At 41.2% G+C, this 23,651-nt stretch overlaps 1 protein-coding gene and 1 pseudogene across 1 annotated transcript in view; one reads left to right on the top strand and one right to left on the bottom strand.

The window, feature by feature from the left end:
* The first annotated feature begins 3,283 nt into the window (after positions 1-3,283).
* Positions 3,284-23,651, top strand: part of CD44 (CD44 molecule (Indian blood group)) — a 66,796-nt gene continuing 46,428 nt past the window's right edge. Inside the window, 1 exon segment of the mRNA XM_033149829.1 lies at positions 3,284-3,689. Coding sequence (XP_033005720.1) covers positions 3,623-3,689 — 67 coding nt within the window. The 5' untranslated portion in view covers positions 3,284-3,622.
* On the bottom strand, positions 14,546-14,697 carry LOC117061658 (annotated as a pseudogene).

The raw sequence follows: 23,651 nt of genomic DNA, 5'->3' as shown, positions 1-23,651 counted from the left end.
TGTGTTCGTGTTTTATTATTGTCACCAACATGTATTAAATTTCACATAAATCTAAACAAATTTGAAATAAAAAAGCAATCAAAATCTAAGTAATCAATAAAAATGGATGCCAGGTAGAAGTTACTGGACAAAATTTATTATGAAAACCATTGCATTCTTTATTTTTATGGAGTTTTAAACATTTATATGTTCTGAGCCTTGCCGGGGAGGAATGAAGTCATATCTGGTACGATCATCATTAATGTATCCTTTTTAGTCACAGTAAAATTCTTAGGTACACTTAAGCCTTAAAAAGTGATCTTTGGAAACAAAAACAAAATCCCACCTTGTATCCTTTTCTCTCTCTTTTTGTAATTGTTATATATTGGAAATCAATAAAACTATATATGTGTATTTACATTTACATTTTACAATTATTTAATTTATATACTGCCCTATACCCAGAGGTCTCAGGGTGGTTCACAGAATAAAACCTGCGTCCTTAGCCTAGGTCAATAGTAACTGAAGAAGTACAGAAATTCTGATTTATGCTGTCTGGATCAATTGTTATCAACTTTCTGAGGGTAGCTTCAGATATGACACAAAAAGTTAGGCTAGAGGATGCTTTAGTAACTAACGTTTCCTATGGGGGGGGCTCTTTTAGGTGTAATGTCTGTAGTGAATTATGGCACATATCTATCTAAAAAAAATATGTGGCTGTGTTCACACTAGCCAGGTTTGTAGCACCATTTATTTTATTTTAATTTAATTTTTGCCTAGTCTGGAATTGCTTATGCTCATCCTCAGCATGTTGCTTTCAATCTAGATTGGTGTTAGATTGTGCCATCTACAAGTGTGGCTGTGGTTACTTGGTATGCATTTGAAACCTGCCCCTTGATTGGATGATCCGTGCCTTTTCCTCTCTGCACATGTCCTGGGTGAATGAAGGCGGCAATCTTGGTATCCGCCCACCCACAACGTTGTTGCAGTCTGAACCCACATACATGTCCAAGCACTCATATACACACTGCTGAGAGGTTTAGGATCTTTGGCTGGAGTTATGAAGTGTGCTTGTTATGAATACATGGTAACCTTATGGCAAAAGAACTTCTCACACCAAAGGAATAAAGAAAGCTTGGCCTATTACTGTATATGAACTACAAGAGACAGAACCTATAAATGCTTCTTCAGACTGCACAATTACAATTTAAGCAGGCAGCAACTCCTACAACACACACACACCCTTGATCTGAAGGGTGAAAGATTCCCTATTCTAAAAAGCCTACAGAAATGTGGGTGTGGCAATTTTGCCAGCAGGGCCCACGCTAAGAGCAAGAAATGAGAAGGAAGAATATACAGTATCTGTCCTTAAAGTGAAGCAGGTACTGTATGTGTGCTGTTTCCTTGGAGCTAGGATTGTTAGTTAACTACTGGGAATGCTGGGGTTCTTAGCTCATGCCTCCAAGGGGGAAATTAGGGGCTTTGAGATTAGCAATTGCTGCCTCCCACCCCCATATTTCCTGCCTGTTTCTTACCTTGCAATGCTCATCCTAGTGAGAAATGGCTAAAAACTGGCTATCCTGTTTGCTTCTCACTCTCTGTGTTTTGCTTAACAAAAGGGTGGAAGAAGTGTGATAGTGAGCAGTGGCCATCTCTTTGTCTGCCTCCTGTGCCACCATTAGCTTGAAGGTATTGTCAGGAGTTTGAACTGCTAGCAACTGCATTTGCATGTATTGACCTTCTCAAGGTGTGAAGTATTTCCAGAGAGGAGTCCAGTACCAGGTTTGTACCACGTCAGGATGGAGAACCGCATGTCATGTTTATGTTATGTCAATCTTATTCTTATGTCATGATCTACAGAGATAAACCATGTCGTAAATTCAGATTCACACACTTCTGTTCACAATGTCATTGGGGGCAGGTGTGGATACACCCCCAGCACCACCAATGCAATGTTTTCAAATGGACAAACTGTAGGGTAATGCGAACTCAATGCAATGCAATCAGCTTTTAATTTCAGAATGAAGCTAGTTTCTCAAGAAGCCTTTCCGGAGGCAAAGTCTAGATTGTGTGTGGACCACATTGGGGTCTATGTGGGACAAGAAGCTACAGTTAGAACTAGAACTAGATATGGAATAACTGATTGGTTCAAAATTGGGAAAGGAGTACAACAAGGCTGTATATTGTCTCCCTGCTTATTTAACTTATATGCAGAATTCATTGGGATGAATCCCAAGCTGGAATTAAGATTGTCGGAGGAAATATCAACAACTTCAGATATGCTGATGACAAAACCTTGATGGCAGAAAGTGAGGAGGAATTAAAGAACCTTTTAATGAGGGTGAAAGAGGAGAGCGCAAAATATGGTCTGAAGCTCAACTTAAAAAAAAAAAAAAACTAAGATCATGGCCATTGGTTCCATCACCTCCTGGCAAATAGAAGGGGAAGAAATGGAGGCAGTGAGAGATTTCACTTTCTTGGGTTCCATGATCACTGCAGATGGTGACAGCAGTCACGAAATTAAAAGACACCTGCTTCTTGGGAGAAAAGCAATGACAAACCTAGACAGCATATTAAAAAGTAGAGACATCACCTTGCCGACAAAGGTCCATATAGTTAAAGCTATGGTTTTCCCAGTAGTGATGTATAGAAGTAAGAGCTGGACCATAAAGAAGGCTGATCGCCGAAGAATTGATGCTTTTGAATTATGGTGCTGGAGGAGACACTTGAGAGTCCCATGGACTGCAAGAAGATCAATCCTATCCATTCTTAAGGAAATCAGCCCTGAGTGCTCACTGGAAGGACAGATCCTGAAGCTGAGGCTCCAATACTTTGGCCACCTCATGAGAAGAGAAGACTCCCTGGAAAAGACCCTGATGCTGGGAAAGATGGAGGGCACAAGGAGAAGGGGACGACAGAGGATGAGATGGTTGAACAGTGTTCTCGAGGCTACCAACATAAATCTGACCAAACTGCGGGAGGCAGTGAAAGACAGGCGTGCCTGGCGTGCTCTGGTCCGTGGGGTCACGAAGAGTCAGACATGACTGAACAACAACATGTCTTCTGCAGAAGCAACTAGATTTGGATTACTGGCAAACCTACAGAGAAATGTAGTTCTTTGTTTAAACTCTCTACCTTGTGCTGTGAATTCACAAGGAATATATGTATATTAAAACGTACTTCTAAAACCTCTGTTATTCTGGATCTTTTATATAGACTTTTGGTCTTTGAGGGCAGCTTCTCCCCTCCTTGCTAAGCATGAAGAATTGCAGACAATTCCCAGCACATCTGCTCCAGTAAGGCTTCTCTGTGATGAGTAAAAGATATTTGGAGCCTCCACTAATTGCTGCTGGTAACTGCTTACTCATAAGTAGTAGCCTTCTCTCCTCCCCCTTTTGCCTAGTCACTTTTGTTTCAAGATGGGTGTGACTTTTGATTCCGCTCCCCTCCCTGTTTTGTCACTCCTTCAGTTACTTTGAATTGGAATAAAAACTGCAGCAAACTTCCGACGCTGCCTCTCTGTGCAGACTTAACAAGACCTGGGACCTTCCCCACCCCTCCTTTGGCTTCCTGCCCCTCCTTTGTGCAGGCAGGGAGAGAGGAGCTCCTTGACTTTTACACATTAACTCGAAGAGAGGAAACAATGGCCAAGGTCTGGTTGGGTGCAGCTGTTGGATTTTACTTGTTGCAGCTTTCTTTAGCCCGGATAGGTAAGTGACTTATGAATGAAATCCCTTATACTAGCCGATGAGCGTATGAGATACTTCGGAGAGCAAAAACTTCCTCCGGCTTGCCAGCTGCTGGGATTACTGGACTGTACAACTTCATTGACATTTTGCTGTGCGTTTCCCGCGTGACAAAGACACTGAAATGGAAACTGGAATTTTTGTTACAAGAGGGATGCATGGGTGTGTTTTGTGTGGAGGCAGGATAGAGGAGTATAGAAGGTTCTTTTAGCTTGAAACACTGAGGTTTAAAGCTAACAATGTTGGACAGAGAAATGAGCTTCTGCACATCTGGTCCATATTCAGCCCTGCAAACCACAGTTATGTATTTATTATTTGCTCCGTTCCTTCTGTGAAGTAGACATCGGGGGGGGGGGGGGAACCTTACAATAGCTGTATTCTTGAGTTTCAGGAGAAACAAGCGGTTGCATACTTGCAAGATGCAGAAGCCATAACGACTTCTCTTCTCCATGCTGGGAATGAAATTTGGAGACTTTTAAGGGCATAAAGTGAAAAGTGCTCGCTGGCTTTCAGAACTTTAATTTGAGCAGGACTAGTGAGGAGGTTTAGAAGCAAACTTTAAGCCAGTCTGGCAGGAATGGGCAGCTCATTTCCCTCCTTGCCCCCCAGCTAGCTTTCCGAAGTCTGCCTGTGAATAATAAAACGAAATGCTTGTTTGGCAATGAAAGTGCTCATGCATTTAAGAAAATCACATGCCCCGAATGACAAAATAAGTCTTTAAAAGTTTGATGTGATACAGAACCACAAGTATTTGCAAAGAAATAACTGTGCCTTCAACAGAGACCCATTGTAATAGAAATTGCCTTGAGCTGTTTTGAAGGGAATCTATTATCCTTATCCACCCCCCCCCACCAGATCATTGGAAGCTTACAAAATAGTTGGGTTTTTTTTAAAAAAAAGAGGGGGGCATTGGCTCCTTAGTGTTTTTAATACTTATTTGATCATAAAGAAGTAAATTGGATAATAGGTTGCTCTACCAATTCCTAAATGGGTGTGTCAGAGTGCACGGTTCTAACCACATTTTGGAATTTCCAGATTTTTTTTTTTTCCAGCACTGCTTTCAGAAATACTTCTTCGGTGATCAGGGTTTTACTTTAAAACACACACACACACACACACACAACCGAACAGGTTACCAGGTACCCGAGTATGCATTTTTCAAACATAAGGAGGTGTTCTTGATTTGTGAGAGATATATGAGGTGTGGCTAACATTTTGGATTAGATATAACATGTGTACGTACATATGTACATTTTAGAATGGTTATGTTTCTTATTTAGTTATTCCTTGCTCAGCTAATATTCCCTTTTATGAACTGCCAAACCTTCTATAAATAAGCCCAGCCTGCAATTACTCTGGGTTGTGTTGCATTTTAGCTGTAAAAAGAGAGAGAAGGATCTCTCCTTCCCGGATAATCTAATCCTCGGTGTGGTTAGGAAAAAAACATGTCAAGCCACATGTATGTCTTGCAGGAGAGTTTCTTTAAGGGTTTAGCAAGGTATTAGATTATGGCTACATTATATTTTGGTCGGTATGCGGTACATTCCAGGCAAGCTTTATAGTGACAAATGGCTTTGCAAATGCACTTGGTTCCCCCACCAGCACCACCCTGAGCTGGAGACGGGCAGTACAGTAGTTGTTGTTTTTTCAGTGAGAAGATTTTATATGAGCAGATGCAATGAAAACGGTTGAGGAGTCAGACAGTGCATGGGATGTAAAGTCTCAAACTGTTTTCAGCTCCCTCTCTTCAAAAAAGAAAGAACAATCTTCCTGTCTTGTTATATCTGAATACAGACAATTCTACAGGACTAGATAGAATTCTCTTTAGCATTTTTGTCGCTTTTCCGACAGGTCATGTAGTGGGATATCGGATTCTAGTCCACAGCCGAAGACATGAGTGCAAACTCTTGCTCAGCTATAAAGCCTTGTGGGTGTCCTGGGGTCCACTACTGTCACTTACTTTAACCTGTAGCTTGCCAGATTCATCTTGGATAATGCCGTATATGCTGCCATGAGATTTGTGAAACAGGAGCAGGATTAGGATGTGGCAAATGAGTTATAAAATACTTTACAGTCCTCGTTACCTTGCACCGATTCAGACCATTTGTCCAGCTAGGTCAGTATTGTCTAGACTGAGTGACAATGACTCTTGCATTTTCCAGTTCCAACTGGAGATGTCAAGGCTTGGAAAGCTTTGACTTTCCTCCTTAAAAAAGCTATACGATTACTGTATTTCCATTTTGCTGAGGCCAAGTGGAGACTGAGCAGCCACCCTGATTTGTTTGCAAGGAGATTAGATGACACTTGCTGTTTAATGAGCATTCCTTCCGATTTGTTTGCAAAGAAGTTAGATGACTGCTGCATAAAAACAAATGTTATCCCACCTTTTCCAGGGCATTCCCCGATCAGTTTCCTTATTGCATAAGGTCTAGTCTTTTGGGAGAACAGGTTTGTTGTGCAAGGGGCTATCCTTTTAACAACCTGAGTTTGTATGTGACTGAAATAATGACAGTCTGTAAGTACCCTAAGAAACAGCAGATTGCACAAAGCCAACCATTCAAGTAATTTAAACCCAGATCTCCCAGTTCCCAGCTGCCAAAGGCTACAGATCCAAATTGCCTCTCATTCCTATAGTACCTTCAGCCTGGAGCAATTGACTCTTCAATAGTGCAATCTATTTAATCCAGAACCTTTCTGATACTCAGTTTATATGCTACCTGCAGTTGCCTGGCAGTTGCTGCAGCATGGCCTCTCAACCACTACTCCTGGAAACATTTGATGGAACCAAATCTGTGTCGGCAGAGCTAGTGACACATCATTGCTTCCCATATCAATGTTGCTGTACCATGAGGCATGGATAGGAACCATGTGCTGGCCTTGGCTTCTTGAATTCCTTCCTTCAAATGTTAGGTGCAGCATGGGAGTGGTTGTGCCTCTATCGGTAGTGTATAGGTTGGGCCTTATGCCTCTCCCTTGCAAGGAAAGTGAAAACCAGCCTCATTTATTTGGGTGTATCCAGATATCTCCAGGGTTTGGTAATAGAAGACTTGGGAGTGCCAAGAAATAGCAAGGGACACATAGAAAGGCGAAGTCCTTATGCTGAAGAGGCAGTCTAACTCAGGTGAGGTGATGAAACCAGAAACGTTACCTATAGAAGAGAATGGGATTCTGTCTACTGTTCTTAAAGAGGGTTTTGTTTTTCTGCCTTCTGAACAGGATGACTGTCAAACTGTATTTTATACAGTATGCCCTTTATTCACACTTGTTGTGAATGTAATATCCTTTCTTTATGCTGGTTTTCATGTGCTGTTATTTTGGCCATTTCCTGAACAGACTCAGGTAATTAGGTGTATTAAGTGATATGCCTGAGCTGGAACTTCACAACACCACACCTTGTCAGGTCGGTGTTTCCCTTTGGATTCTCATGTGTCCATTTCTGGACCCAGTTCAGAATTCTGGTTTTGATCTTTAAAGTCTTTATTGGTTTGGGTCGGGACCAAAGTTCCTGGAAGATTGCCCTTGTCCACATGTACGTACTCTGACCTTAAGAGCTTCTACCCAGTTCCTTCCTTTGGTGCACCCACCAGGTGAGGTCTACTGAGATAAGGCGCATCTCAGTGGTGGTAGCCAGGATATGGAATATGTTTGTCACAGAGAAAGCCTACCGTACCTTGATGCCATTTTGGTGCAAGGCAAAAATGTTACTGTTTTCCTAGGGTTTTAAATCATTTTGCTTCTGCCTCTTGTTCTTATACTGCTTTTATATGCTTTATTGTTGGCCTGCCTTCTTGTGCATTTGAATTTTTTTTTCTTGTCATAAGCTGCCCAGAAGAACTTGTTGACACATACCCAGCTAAAATAAATACATGAATGTTGTCTGAGAACTGTTATAGATTTTTCCCTTCCTTATAGCCATTGTTGGATTTTTTGGGGGCAGTCAGTCTTTTTTTGGGTAGGGTATTTAAGGTAGCTTTTGGAATTTCCTCCCATTAAATATTAGACTCCTTCTCTGCTGTCTCTTTTTGTGCCTACTGAAAGCCTGCCTCTTCCAACAAGTTTTTTTATGTAGAGATCTTATAGTCTGCATCTGTATTGGGATTTTCCAGATGTTTTATTGTTTGTGTGTTTGCCATCCTGGGCTTCTTTGTGAGGAAGGGCAGGATATAAAATAAATAAATGTCTATGAAAAGCTTCCCCGCATACTGGGGATGCCCCAAATATGATAATAGCATGACCTGCTACCACAAAATGTCAAAGTGGTATTCTGGTTTTCGCAACTGGCCGAGGGAATAATCTCAGCAGCATGAATGAGAGCACAGCAAAAATGCAATCCCAGCAAGAAGTGTGAGGTCATTACAGCTGCAGTTGTAGATTCCTAGACCTGTTTGAAAGAGGGAATGGAAGATGATACTTGTTGAAGGCAAGAGGGGTAGAGAAGGGGAAAAGAAGGAGCAGCAAAGGAAGAATTGAAGATGGTTACAACACAGTCCCAAGCACTGCTGGAGTGGGTTTAGATGAGGGTGGCACTGTAGTCTAAACCTCTCAGCGTAGGGCTTGCAGATTGGAAGGTCGGCAGTTCAAATCCCCTCAATGGGGTGAGCTGCCATTGCTCGGTCCCAGCTCCTGCCAACCTAGCAGTTTGAAAGCCCGTCAAAGTGCAAGTAGATAAATGGGTACCGCTCCGGCGGGAAGGTAAACGGCGTTTCCATGCGCTGCTCTGGTTTGCCAGAAGTGGCTTAGTCATGCTGGCCACATGACCTGGAAAGTTGTCTGTGGACAAACGCAGGCTCCTTTGGCCTGAAGCGAGATGAGTGCCACAATCCCATAGTCGCCTTTGACTGGACTTAACCATCCAGGGGTCCCTTACCTTTTGCACCAAAGTTATGGTTAAATAAATTCAAAATTGCAAACCAACTATAAAAAACCCTTATGCCTTATTTGAAAATTAAAGGATCCCTTCACCCCATTTCTGGCTGTATCATGTGAGTGATCATAATATCACAAAAATTAAAAACACTGCAACTAAAAAAGTTTTTAATCAAAAATTAAAGCCTGAAATATTTCAAAGCCTTTCTTTGTTAATATTACCCCACCTTTTTATACTAATGACAAAATGGTGGCAGTTCAGCAAATAAATCACAACATGGAAAGAATCTGCTTTTGTTAGGAAACAATACCTTTCAGGTTGAACCTGCTGTGAGCTATTAAATAACAAGCATCAGCAAAATTGGCAAAACTGGAGGAAGGATAGGAAGGACAGAGGGATCTTAATGAGAAAAGGTTTATGAAACGTTTGATAATTTTACTTCTATTAAGAACTTTCCAGTGTGTTCAGCTTTTTTCCTTGGACATTTTGATTGAGCAGAAATTGAGGTGCAGAATGCTACAAAGAGTTAATGTGAATTGGTTTATGCATTGTCATAACTGAATTCAAATACTTCTCTGAGGTATAATTTCATAAGGAGGACAATTATGGAATCATGTGGCTTGTTCCGTGTTCCACCCCTTTTCTCTGTTAAACTGGGTACAAAGTTTGCAGCAGGAAAATATGGCTCATGGCTCTCTCTCTCTGTGTGTTTTATATTTTCTAAATATAACCTCTCAGAAACAAGTGGTGCAGCCTTGAAATTTGAAACAGTCTTTTAACATCTAACCTGCAAATGCAAAAGTCACCCAGTCTTCTCAACATTCAACTACTCAAGAGCAAGACACAAATGTGTGGCATAAACAGTTTAAACTTAAGTTTAACAACACTTGCTCTAAATAGATTTGTGGTTTGAATGTTTCCTGCAGAGGATGGCCAAAACAATGATTTTTTTTCAAAAGCCATGAAAGCAGTTACCTTACAGTGTACACAATCACAACTTTTTTCTCTCATTCAGCAGTTACAATTACAATGCCTACAATTCAAAATAGAATGGTGTTCCAGTTTATTCTAGTTCCAACCTGGTCCACATTGTTTGCATGAGTCCAACAAGGGCAGGATACAAAGTGTGGGGCTGGATTCACAGATTAGTGTAGTATTTTATTAGTATTTTCCAGAGAAGCTTTATATTTATTGAGTTATTTTAAATATTTATGCTCCACTTTTTAGGGCAATGTTCTAACGAGGTGGTTTTTCACCAATAGATAAAAAATAATTACAGTAAAAGTAGAAAATGTAAATTAATGGAAACTAGACACCAACCAAAAACAACACAAATCCAGAATGACAGAGTTCTAAGCACGGAGACTTAAGCATAAGGATCCAAAGAGACTTCATTATTAGTAAAAATTAATCAAAGAAATCTAAGTAAAACAAGTCTAAGTAAAACAAATGAGTCATTAGAGCTGATTGAAAAGCAACCCAAAGGGGTTTGTCAATGATGGGGGAAGGAGTTCTAAAGATTAAAAAACACCACTGAAAAGGCTCTGTCTTAGTTGTTGTCAACCTGTTTTTTTCCTGGCAGGCCAAGAAACAATCTCTGAGGTGAATGATCCTAAGGTTCAAGCAGGTTCATATGGGTATAGGCAGGGTACAGGAATGTGTGGTAGCATCTCAGCTCCAGGGGTTTCTGGATGAGTCAGATTATCTAGATCCATTCCAGTTTGGTTTCAGGCCTGATTATGGGATAGAGGCGGTTTTGATCACCTCAGTAGATGATTTCTGCCAGCAGTTGGATAGGGAGAGTTGTCCCAGTTGGTTCTGTGAGAACTTTCAGCAGCTTTTTATACTATTGACCATGGTATCCTTCTGGGCTCCCTTGCTATGGAGGCCCTCAGGATTCTATTCTGGCCCCTGTATTGTTTAACATCTGTGTGAAACAGCTGGAGTTGGGGAGTTTGATGGTCACACCTAACTCTATTACAACAAATAGCACCAGTCCAGAAGGATGTCCAAGATGTGTACCTGATTCATCAAAGGCTGTGCAACTCTATCCAGAACAGGTTCATCAAAGGCTGTGCAACTCTATCCAGAAAGTGAACTTTCTACACAAAACAGTACTCTCCACCCCCTTGTATTTCAGCTTATTTGCCTTCATCCAACCACAGTCAGCATTTAGTGCTGCAGCTGGAGCCACGATACATCTTTGGGGTCCACATAACAATGCACAGAGTGGATTTTGACACAGTCTTTTCTCCTCACTTTTCATCCTGGTGGCCATCACTAGCATAATGGTGAAGACATGCATTGCACCTTCGATTCCTAGGTTATCTGGGGAGTTCAAGCTGGAACACATTGCACTGTCACTAGCTCTTAGAAAGATAGCAGATTACAGCTTGCCCAAAACATGGAATTTAAACAACAGCCTTATGTTGATTTAAGTAGAACACATTTGATGTTTGGAAGTCACTTACATGTGGAGAAAAGTACAAAATCTGAAAAGTACCTCACTGAAGACTCCTGAATAAGCCTAGCAGTCATGGAAAAAGAGGAAATGTCCTCTTGAGGATCAGGAACTGGTTAAGTAGCAGGAAGCAGAGAGGAATAAATGGACAGTGATCCACATGGAGGAATGTAGAAAGTGGAGTTCACCAATCATTTATATTGGGATATATGCTTTTAAACGGGTTTATGAATGACCAGAGTTAAGGGTGAGCAGTGAAGTTGCCAAGTTTTTTATGATATTAAGTTGTCCTGGGTTGTTAAAACAAAAGAAGGTTGTGAAGAGCTCTGAAAGGGCATCTCCAAACTTAGTGAATATGGGGTAAAATGGCAGATGCAAGTCTGTATAAACAAATGTAAGGTGGTGCATGTTTTGGGGGACCTCGTAATTTCACATACACGCTCATGCGGTCTGAACTGTCAGGAACAAGACCTTGATAGGATCGGACAAATTACTTGAAGATAAAGACTATCATAGGCTGCTAGGGTTACCATACACCTGGAATTTCCCAGACATACCCAGAATACTGCATTCGGAAGCAGTGTCCGGGCGGAAATCAGCAAAATGTCTGGGAAAATTCCATGTGTATAGCAACCCATGTCGGTAGTGTTGTTTTTGCATATTTTCCTTAAAAATAGCTCAAAACCGTCAATTTTTGTTGCGATTTTCACTGTTTGAAATATGGCGACCCTATTAGCTACTATCCATGATAGCTATGTTCTGCCCCCATGGTCTGATGCAGTACACTTCTGAATATTAGTTGCTGAAAACTGCAGGAGGGGAGAGTGTCTTGTGCATGTGTCCTGTTTGTGGGTTTCCTACAGGCATCTGGTTGGCCACCGTGAGAACCAGATGCTGGCCTAGGTGGCCCATTGGTCTGTTTTTATCCATTACAGTTTATAATACACCATAAAGCTTATGAATTTGTTGCATTTTAGGCTGACAAGATGACCCTCATAGTCCCTTCCAATGCTACAATTCTATGATGCTATGAGCAGTGGAATAGTGCAGTCAAGCACACATAGTTGCATGCATGTACTAGCATATTTTTTTTAGACAAAGCGAAATGTTTTCAGTTTATGAAATTCATATATCAAGCACTCTTGACATTCCCTTAACCAACATCCTGCCCTTCAGAGTTATAAGATAACTTTTCTAATTTCAGTCACCCATTGTGGGATTTCAGTTGAAACCACCCAACTTTTTTTTAAAAGTGGTTGCTATAAAAACATGTTGAATAATATACATTTGACAGTTGATGCTGCAGATAGAATCCCAGTTGGAAAGGGGAGAATGCCAAATCTGACAGCTTGTCAGTTCCCTGATCTTCAAACCACAAGCAGTCTCTCTTGAAGTGTTGCATCTACTGTATCATCATCAGCTGCTGGCTGCGATTTCCCTGCTCCTGGCTTTTGCTGACCCCACCCACAGCACGAATGGGATGTTTGGATATGAATTAAATAATGTAGAAGAAGAAAAGATCAGAAAAGAAATAAGAAAGCGGGTGCCTTAAATGGCTTTCTTTATCAAACTGACATTCCAGCACATTTTAATTCCATTTAATGAATGTGTAGTTTTCCACAACTCTCTCTCTTTTGCTTCTTAAGCCTTTATTGGTATACACAATGTAGACAAATATCCACACGAACATTTCCCTCAAAGGAAAATGAGAGAATTTTTTTTGTTTAAATGTGTGTTGTAAGTTCTAAGCACTTTGCAAACATCCTCTTAACTACTGGTAACTTGTGTGGAACACTTCTGAGGAATTCTGCTCTAATCCTGAGCTCAGCTGTTGCATGCTTATTTTGTGTATAATTTTTCTTTGATTTTTTTGAAAACTATTAATTGCACAGGTAATTATGCTGCCAAAGATAACTCTTTGGGGTGACCTTGATTTGGGGGGAAGTTTAAGCTCATGAGTCAATTTTCCCCACAGAAATATGTTGGGCTTAAAAGTGCTGAACAATAACTGGCTCATGTCATGCTTATTCCTAAGAAACTTCAATAATTATATATAAGCTTGAAACAAAAAAAACACAAGTGGTGATACACAAGACCTAACAAGACATGAATGATCTAGTTGAGATTCCTGCATTGCAGGGCGTGGACTAGATGACCCTCGGGGTCCCTTCCAACCCGACAGTTGTATGATTCTATGATCCTGTATTTGTCTACTCAGAAGTAAGGCCCATTGTGTTTAGTGGGTTTTATTCCCAGTTAAGAGTATAACATTGTAGACTAAAGTGATAGCACTGTCCAAATAAATAGACTTTGTAGTACACTCATCTATACTATCCATAAATAAGTAACTATGTCAAAACTCCATAAGGATTTAAACTCACACAAAAGATGCACCCAAACTCTTTTGAGCTTGCAGAAAATAATGATCAGGCATGCTGTGCTAAAAAGGCAGCATTGTTTGCTAGGAATGGTGCCATTCTCAAGTGATTCCCGCACTGGCACTTAATTTGGAGAAAGGTGTGGAAAGGAAATGGTTGATTCTGGCATTACCAAACACCCCAAGAAGGAAAATGGTCTGCAGTATACTTACTGCATGTCATGACATTGTTTCAAAGATGCTTTGATTTTGGGGAACCGCTGTGCAAGGCATTGCCAAAGGGAAGTGAGTACTTGATGCCGATTTTCACTTTGTGGGGTTTTTTGTTTGCTTCTGGGTGTGGGCCTAAGCAATCGGATGTAGCATGTATGGGCAAATATCCTAAGCGTTACAGTTTCATTTTTCATGCCTCAACTTCCCGTACTGAAATGGGTATTACTTCCAGGTGCCTGGAAAACTTTTCTGTATTATTTAGAAAATGCCAACATGACTGGGCAGAGATTTTTTTTTTAAAAGGATGGCTAAACCCAGAGCTGTCAATCAGGCTTAGTCTCTAACTTCTGCATCTGTAGGTACAGATGTGCTGGTGCTAGGAGGACCATCGACAGTACCATGAGCTGCAGAATGGACAGAATCTTTGACATTGAATGAATAATTATGAAAGTAGTTAACTCAACAGTGAGCTAGTGGCATTATCTAAAAAAAAAAATCCATAATTTTTTTTTAAAGTTTTTTCATAATACAATTAAAACACTTATCTAAATAAAAACAAAAACAAAAAGAGGAAAAGAAAATGCAGATTGCTGTCAAAGATAGCTCTTAACCTTTGTCTCACACAAAAGGAGGTGGACGCTCTCAGATTTCATGTGGGAGCTTTTCAATAGATATATATTTTCATTAGGGGCACCTTCTATCTACCAGAACCTTGTGATCTTCATTAGAAGTCCTTGTCTGGGCCACACTATGGTTTGGAATTAGGCTGCTAGTGACTGGAAGGCTAGTGACCTCACTCGTGCATTTGGAATATTCTCACCAGAGAAGCTCACCTTCCCCCTAGTTTAATGAATTTCTGGTACCTGGTGATAACTTTAATTTTCAGGCATTTTAGCATCTTGGATTGGTTGACATATGGCAACCCTACAGATTAGGCAGTCAAGTTTCCCGTATTTGGGGAATTTGCAGGGGTCCACACACCTGGAATGCAGTGGATGAGCCCTACCCTAGAAGAACTTTCATGATCAAGATATCTCCCCTGCCAGATAACCCAACTTAACCTTACTAAAGGCTGTTGCCCTAAAATACAAGAATTTTGCACCAGCAAAAAAGCCTGCTGCAATGTTCTGCTAACAGGATCTGTGATGCTGCATGGGAATTATCAATAACCAGAAGTTCTCAAAAGAAGATAACCGAAAGTTAAGAAGAAAATTCAAACCATCAGTTTCAGGTACAGGTATCTGGAGTCTGCAATGCTCTGCAACAGACATGTCATGTGAGACGTCCACTTTCCTGTTTCAGCTCTAAATGAAGAGTTTGCTCAGATCAATGGCAAACTCCTAAATTATATCACCACCACAATAATCAAATGTCACCCATATGTGTGGACTGTCTCACCAAGAGATTTGTCTGTACCAATAGTACAGGTTTTATTGTCACCTTGAAAAAGTCATTCTCCTAAATCAGGGAAGTCAGGAAGCGTCTTGAAACTTAGAGCTGATTTTTGCCGACAGCAAGCTCCAGCCCTGACGTAATAATAGCTGCTGCCAAACAGCTTTTAACTTGCACAACCTTTTAGGATCCTTAGAGGACCCTTGGCTAGTTAAATAGCTATAACAGAAGAATTGCAGGTCTGACTCCTTGTATATCCAGTCTTAAACACATTCTTTCAAATACATTTCTGAGAATGGTGAAGTTATAATACAGCTTATTTGGAAAGCAGTATTAACATGATTCATACCCCATCCTTTGGTAAGGAATATGGAATGGGGTCAAAGCAGTGTTATCAGCATTAAATATTTGATCACAACTGGTTGGGAGTGTGATTAAGATCTGGGTTTTCGGGGCTTGCAGAAGCGCTAAATTGTGCTTTGCACATGCACAGAAGCGCCTAATTGTGTCACACGCGTGCGCAGACACAGTGGCGCGGGTTGTGAACGCGCCTCCCGCACGGAGGCAACCCAAGCGTCCACTGTAGTTTTTAATAAACCACTTTTTTGGGTCAGGATGCTTCTTTAGTGACAGGTTGATTCAGGGTGTGTGCACATCATACTATTCCAATTGTATTCTTTCTCTGATTAATTCTGGACACTGTCTTTTACGCTGTACAGAGTTATAACCTTTAACAAACTACAGTGCCCAGCATTCTTTAAGTGAAAAGATATGCTTTGAATGTGCATTAAAGGTGTAGTGCATGCCCAGCCTCAGAGGTGGAGAACTGACAGGCAGAGGTAGGCTACATCCCTTCCCTGTCCCTTATTTTCTTCCTCAAACTGCTCTTCCTAGAAGTCAATGAATCTGTCAGTTTTGGCACCTTGCAGTTTCTCATGTTTCCAATTTTAAGTTCAGTTCACCCCAAATTCACATATGTTCATGTATAATGAAAATTAAAAAGCTTGTATGAAAATTTGTATATTTTCATATGCATTTGCGTGTTCAGACCTTTTAACCTCGCCCCAAATAAATTCAGACATGACTCAAATTTTGGTTTGGTTTTTGGCAGAATTCAGGCCACAACTTTATTGATTACAGCAAGTGATCGGTTGCATAGGCTCTGGTTCGACTAGCAATAGCAAGGTCAAATGCACAAGCCCTAAAAGTCGGGAGAGGTGGGCAGGTGTTCCGATGCATGCACCGAAAAGAGGAACCTCAGGGTCACGTGCATGGGTATAAATAGGTCCCTCAATCCTTTTAGCTTGCGTCCCATTGGCCAGATTGAACTCTGCATCAAGGGACCTACTGATTGGGTGTTGTGGCTGTCAATCACTCCCAACCACAACACAGGGATTTGGTTGCCAGGTCTCACTGCAATACATGCCCTCTTTAAGGGAGGACCCCATTTCTCCCTATATATGCATTTTTTGCATGCAGTTTTGCCAAGTACGTGCAACTTTGCAAGCAATTTCCCCCTAACACAATGCGGCTTCACCCCCTGCAACAGCCCAGTAGGTAAGCTGAATCACAAGTAAGATGGCTTTCATTCAGGAAAGTGCTAATGCAAATTAGGGTCTACATGCTCAGTCTAACTAAATAAAGAGCACTAGGGTCACATCAGCAGCCAAACCTTTGTTTCACTGACATATAAAGGAGTTGAAAGATATGATGCTTTATGCTGAATCACATTACAGGGTCTCTTGCATCTCTGGCATGCAATGCACACTGCTCTGCCAAGATTCATCTGTAGAGATAGGGGCACACATAAACAAGCAATGCAAATCAGAATTGTGGGTGTTTCTTTTTTCTGGCACCTCCAGCACAATACAGAAGCCTATGAAACTCAAAGAAACACCTCTATGCCTGCAGCATAATCTGTGACTGTGGTTCTGTTTATATTAACAGTGCATTCCATCTGTCTCAATATATAGTGAAAGGTAGCCTATAGTTTGAACTGCTAAAGCACTGTTTTTGAGCTTTCCAAGTGAATATCTGGGAGACACACATGTACAGAAAATGTCCCAACAAAGGAAATATGCAATATAAGATAAAATCGGGAGGAAAGATAAAAGGAAAAACTAGGAGGAAGGTGTTACTGGACTGAGGAGATTTCTGAAGTAAGGATATTAAATGAGAACATAGAAATTAAGGACAGAAACGCTGTGGAGAAGTCAATAAAGGGTGACAAAATCAATGGCAGAATTTGAAATAGGTAAGATGATAACCTGACTGATGTTTTGAAGTCAGTGCAAAATTCTTTAGAGAGATTGGAGACATCCCTTAGCAACCACAGAGAAGATTTGTTTCAAATTGGAATAACCCCCTCCCGAAATATCTGAGACAATTCACCAACTAAGGAGAACACATCACTGTCAGAGATTGGCAGAAAGATGTTTTTATGTCTGCCAAATGATAATAACATTATCTAGTAAATTCTCAGAAACATGTCTGTTTCACTCCCAGGGTGTGGGATATAGATGACTTCACCCATGCAAGGTTTTCACAGCATCCACCTGATGTTGATATCAAAATGCCAGCCTGCGTTTGTTCCCCATTTACTCCAGATCTACCCTTTCTGCAGAAAATCTGTTCAGTTAAAAAGCGTTTGTTGCCAATGGAGCATTTGCAGTATCTGAAAGAACTGTTTGCAAATGTGGGCCCTCATCTGAAAGCACCCCCTGACACTCATTTGGCAAATGTCCTAGAAGCTGTCCTGATGAACTGGGCCAGTGAACAGGTAGTCATGTGGAATCCATGAAACTACTAACAAACAAATGTTCTAATGTAGCTTATAACTGATCTCCCTAGCATTGCTAAGAAGCCAGCTGGGTGCTGCATGTAGGCAGCATCCCTTTTTTAAATTCAACAAAGCAAATCAGAAAATAAAACCACACATGTAGGTAAAAAAAAAACCCACACAACCTGTCTTGTACTAGTCGTCCCTTACATTACTTCACTATACTAACAGTGTTGTGCTACTCCTTCCGCTAGGTTATGATATACTGATTCACGCAATAAAGAATGAGCCAAGCCCTTACACTGGCAATGCATTATCTCTGACATAAGAAAACAGCTGCATCATCAGTTATTACTACCTAATGTGTAATACATGAATCATAATACAGCTCCTTCGCCAAATTTGTTAAGGCAGGTTTCGAAATACCATCCTTCAGACAAGGTTCAAATGTGCTGTTGAAAGTCTAAAATGGCAATAAGATGTTACCATCTTGCTTAACCCCTTCTAAATAAATAGATAAAAGTTTTTATTCGTTGAAATAGGACTTTGTTTCAGCTATCTTTGTCAGACAACTGCCTTTTCAGTTACTATACCCCTTCCTTAGTGGGTTGCGTAACAATACACCCACACTTGGAAAATGATGAAACTTGAAGCTCCCAGATGTCTGCATGCTAGAAATATATAGGCCTACCTACAAGATGTCTCCAAAATTTCTGTTGCTTCACAATTTCCCTTCCAGCGAAGATTAAAGGACAGCTGCCACAGACCAAACAAGCAAGCGTCCACAATAAATGGAAACACTCCATAGCTGACTGCAGTGTTGGCTATGTTACAAAACCGTGTTGTCACCCTCTTCTGACATATGTAAAAGCTAATGTAGCTGCTGAACATCTATTTCTATTTGAATCATAAACGAACTGTTTGTAAGCTGCAGCTGTTCTGGAACATTGCTGCTTGTTCGAAATAAGGTGTATTTCTATATTAGCTGTTTTCTCTAGAACCGGCATTCATTTGTTCACCCAATTATTATGGATGATTCGATGACATCATTGCATCCTGTTGCATTGCAGTATTTATTGTGGTACTCTTGTCTTTAGTCAGACCTGGTTCCTGGTTATTGCAGTTCCAAGAAAGGCTGGCAAAGTGTTATTAAGGTGCCTGGCAAAGGTGCCGTGCAGCTTCCGGGTCATGTGGCCAGCATGACTAAGCTGCTTCTGGCAAACCAGAGCAGCGCATGGAAATGCTGTTTACCTTCCCACCGGAGCGGTACCTATTTATCTACTTGCACTTGGCATGCTTTCAAACTGCTAGGTTGGCAGGAGCAGGGACCGAGCAACGGGAGCTCACCCCGTCACAGGGATTCGAACTGCAGACCTTCTGATCAGCAAGCCCTAGGCTCTGCGGTTTAACCCTCAGCGCTACCCACACCCCCTTTACAGAAGTAGTGGGCTGTAAAAAAATTCTTCTGATTGGCTTACTAGGCAAAATTTTTGGGAACTTATTGGATTGGGAAAGTGGTCTGATGAGAGGGAGAATGCTATGCCATTCAAATTTGACTGTTAGAAGGGCAGGTTGGCAAATAAAAAGGCCAGTTCTACCACTGTTCAGGGAAAGTGAGACTAGGAAATGCAGTGGAACAGAAGAAGGAGCTGGGAGAAAAGGCACAATATGATGGAAGACAAGAGGCTACTGAAGCTGGCAGTATACCTAGCAGTATAGTCCGAGAGAGCTGAATTTCTGGCATAAGCTGAAGATTGCAAGAGAGGTCATCGAAGGGCTGTGAGCACTGAGGAAGAGTTCAGCCAGGAGCTTCTGGAGCTGACCAGAGAGAGAACAGGCTAGTCTGCAAGATTCCTCTGTACCTGTTGGTGTTGAGATTGACTGACTGGGGAAAAGGGACTAAAGGTATCTGGCATATACCAAGCGTTTTATGTAAGCTTCTCCATTTTCAGACAACTACAGGTCTATAGATGAAGGTAAACAGCATAGCACAGGTATATGGTGGCAGTGGTTAAAAGGTGTGAAATGGTAGGAGTAAAGTAGAAACTCTTGTACACACTTGGTGAATCCGCAGTGTTAAATAGAAGCTGGTTCTCTAATATGAAGTGGAGACTCCCCATGTTTTTAAACAACATTTAATTTTTGTTCCAGGATGAGTGAGGTATGCTCTACTGGGAATAAGCAGAGTGTGACTAAAAAAAAGGGCGGGTATTTTCCATTCCTGTGGGTTTGCAACAACACAACTGCAGTTTACCCTGCAGGTCTGGGTTTGGTGCAGCCACTCCTTGACTTTGTCTTAACAAGGGGAAAGACTTGACAAATGGGTAGTAGTGGATTGGTCAGGTATAGGCAAGTGCAGCTAGAACAATGTTTGGCTAGTTGAAGGGTGAGGGTGCAAATTTGAAGGTTCTGTGACAATCCTAGATCTAACAAGAAAGGGAATGAGGAGAGACATAACTATAAAACTAACCAAGTCTGGGAAGAAGAGTAACTGAAGTAGTCTGAGTAACTGGAAGACTAAATTGAGAAGGAAACAAAATTAAGAGGAAACAAACCTAACCACAAGCTTCGCTGTGGCTGTTGCTTGCAATGAATCATTTGTTCTCATCATCTTCAAAGTAACATTTTCCCTTCGATTCTTCCAATTAACTGTGTTCTATCAAAAGCTCATAAACAATGCCATATAAAAATTCTGTTGAGTCCCAAGAAATATGGTTTGAGTCTTTCCAAGCATAGGGTACTTTTACAATTAATGTGAAAAGCGTTGAATGGGAGTGAGCTTGAAGTCTGTTACGGCTGTGCCATAGTTTGGTCTTTTTGACTGAGCCAAGCTTTCACATACACCTAACTATTCTCTCAGTATTTTTCGATTCTCCGCAGCTCTCTCTTCTCTTTACATGCCCTCCAGGGAGGTTTGATGGTCCTATGCAAACATTGCTATGAAAGTGAGCAGCTTATCAGGACCCGTGGAGGCACCATGAATTCTTCCACGAATTTGTTTAATCCAGTTTTATTTTTAAACCATATTCTCCTCCCACCAGTAGTTTCTGGGGCTTGACTTCTTTCCTTTTTTCAGGCATAGTCCAGTCTGTTTCATCCTTTTTGTCAAGGTTGTTAGTGGACGTCATGTGCATTTGTATTAACTGGCTGGCATTCAATGTGTTTAAAAGTCATCTAAAGCTAAAACCTCCCCTTTGCTGCCGTTTCTGATACAAAAGCTTTTAGTGAAGTCAACAGATGGTTTAGCGTTCAGTGAGTGCTTTTTCTTTCCTCCTTGCATTTGGCTACTGTCTGTTTTTTCTTCTCTAATGAACTTTCCGTTTAAGACTGTTTAGAAACAAAACAGTCAGTATTGGATAGCTCTGTGGACCTTTGATGGAAGCATTTAACAAATTACTTCTGAATATGAATGAGCGTTGCCTTTTATTTCAGTTAAAAGTTATTTAGAGTTTTTCACGGTGCTTTTTAAATTGATTGCGCAAAGATGCTTGGCCAATAGCATGAACAGTAATTGCATCATGGACATTTTGAATGCAAAAAAGGCTGCTCACTTCACATGGTCTGCTTTTGGCAGAAGACTCTGCTATGGCTTAATATGATTATTCATGGACTTCCTTCTGGCTACATAGCCCAAATAAGTATGCTTTGTTTTGCTTTTGTTTTGTTTTAATCTAAAACAATTGTTCACATACAAATTTCAGTATTCCCCCAGCTTACATTTCCCTTAAGTGGCTTTAGCTGAATTCTTAGAAGAGTGCCAGAAGAGGTTAAAATCTGTGACCTCCCTTGCATAGTAACTGGGATTACACCAAAGGTTCTCTGTGCTGTGAGCTGCTTTCCAATAAGGTCATTGGTGCCTGGCTATGCTTTTAATGATCTCGACTTCTCCAGAGGCCATGCCTGATCATTGTCTAAATCGACAAACGGTGACTTCACTGCCTGAGCTCTTCAGTTTTCCTTTGCAGCATCTGCCACAACTGCACAGCTGTGCCATATTCTGATGCGGCCGGCCCAAAGACTCTTGTTCTATTTTGGGCCGAAGCTATTGTAAATCACATAATGTTTAGCACAGCAAGGAAGGGAGTTTGGCCAACGTTTTGACATCGTATGGACGATGGCGGTGTGTTTACCCCAACAACAGTTGTCATACAGATAAAGCATATTTGAAACTCCTGTTAGCAGCATTAAAAAAAGAGAAGAGAAGAAAAAGAGAAAGCAGCTGTTGCTGAGGAAATGAAAGCAATGTCTTGTTCCTACTTGTAACTACACAATGTGCCTGCATTTGCTTGGCTCAGTGTTCCTTATTTCATCTCCATAAAGCTGATTTAATGTAGTTATTTAATGTGCCAGATTAGATTCTGTGGCAGTCTAATCCAGGGGCAGCCAACATGGTTTTGAACCACAACGCCCATCGCCCCAAGCTATTGGCCATGCTGGCTGAGTTGTAGTGTACAGTATCTGGAGAGAACCACTTTGGCTGTTCTCTGCTCTACTCATTATGAAAGCACATACATATACAAGGCATGCCATTGTGGTTTGGTGGTCAGAGTATTGAATTAGGAATGGGGAGACCTGGGTTCAAATCCTTACTCAGCCTTGAAGCTCAGTGGGTGAATTTGAGCTCATTGCTGTCTCCTAACTTCTGAAAATAAAATGGGGCATGGTGGAAGGAGAAGGATAGTGTATGCCACTCTAAACTTAGAGGAAGTATAGGATGACAAAGTAGAAAGGATAAAATCTAAGGCCTTCATAGGATCTTACTTTCAGAATTAAATATGACTCACTTTTTCTGCACTATAAAGTGCTAATCATGATATAAATACCGGTAACTTGCTTGGAAACTGCTTGGGAGACTTTGGATTTCATCAGAAACTTACCTAGTTCCTCATTGAAAAGGTCAGCCAGGGTTCACAAATAGCACTGGAATAGATTGCTGGCCCATTTCTGCTGAGCATAGCTGCTAGGAGGTATGGTGCTCAGCCTCCTAGAATATTGTCCCTAGCATTCCGGAATGCACATGGGGTTCCATTGCCAACAAACTGATATCGAAAGGGTTCCCTAAAAGCAAAAACAAAAACAACAAAGCTTTAGAATGGTGTTGGAGACATGTCCAAAAATCCATAAATGTTTTTTATTAGTGACACCTCAGTGGCAAGTAATGGCAGGCAGACAAGGTTTCCTGAAAGGCAAGTTGGCCATCTTATTGTTATCCAATGTACAACTGCAGGGAATTTGGTACATTCTCAGGCACAGGCTCAAGCCTCACCAGCAACCAGAAAACAAATTAAACATGTCCCAGAATACTTTGTAGTGCACAGAATGTTCTGTGGTATATACAGCTAAGTAGCACTTTTTAGAAGTATGAAGCTTTGAGGAAGCAACATAGCATGATCAGCAGTTTTGATGCAATTTTTAAAAGATTTTTTTTCCATTGCTCATTCCATGTTCCCAGTGCTCAGCAACTATGTTTTCATATGTTGTGGCAAGAGCTTCCTTTCCCAAGAAAATGGCTTGGGTCGTTGACACAATCACCCCTGAGTGCCCTCTCCTGCTTTGTGGGGCCTGCTTGGCTCCCTGGTATTCTCCAGAGCTTTGGGCGAGGACACAAGCGCTCTGTTACTTGTTTGCAAAGCATTTTGAGGATAAAATCACTTGTATCAATCGGTATCTTGACTGCTGTTACAGCAGATGAATCTCCATCCCCCGTCTCCCATTTCCTCATTCCTCATTCTCATCATTTCCTCTACGGGTCCTGCTACATGCTCTCTGTCTTTGAGCTCTTTGCTCTCCTACTTTCAAGGCTCATCGGGTTCTGGGAGATGGAGGGGCTGGGATGC

This window comes from Lacerta agilis, chromosome 1, assembly GCF_009819535.1.
Source record: "Lacerta agilis isolate rLacAgi1 chromosome 1, rLacAgi1.pri, whole genome shotgun sequence".
In the NCBI taxonomy this organism is placed as follows: Eukaryota; Metazoa; Chordata; class Lepidosauria; order Squamata; family Lacertidae; genus Lacerta; species Lacerta agilis.
This window is presented reverse-complemented; position numbering and strand designations above follow the sequence as displayed.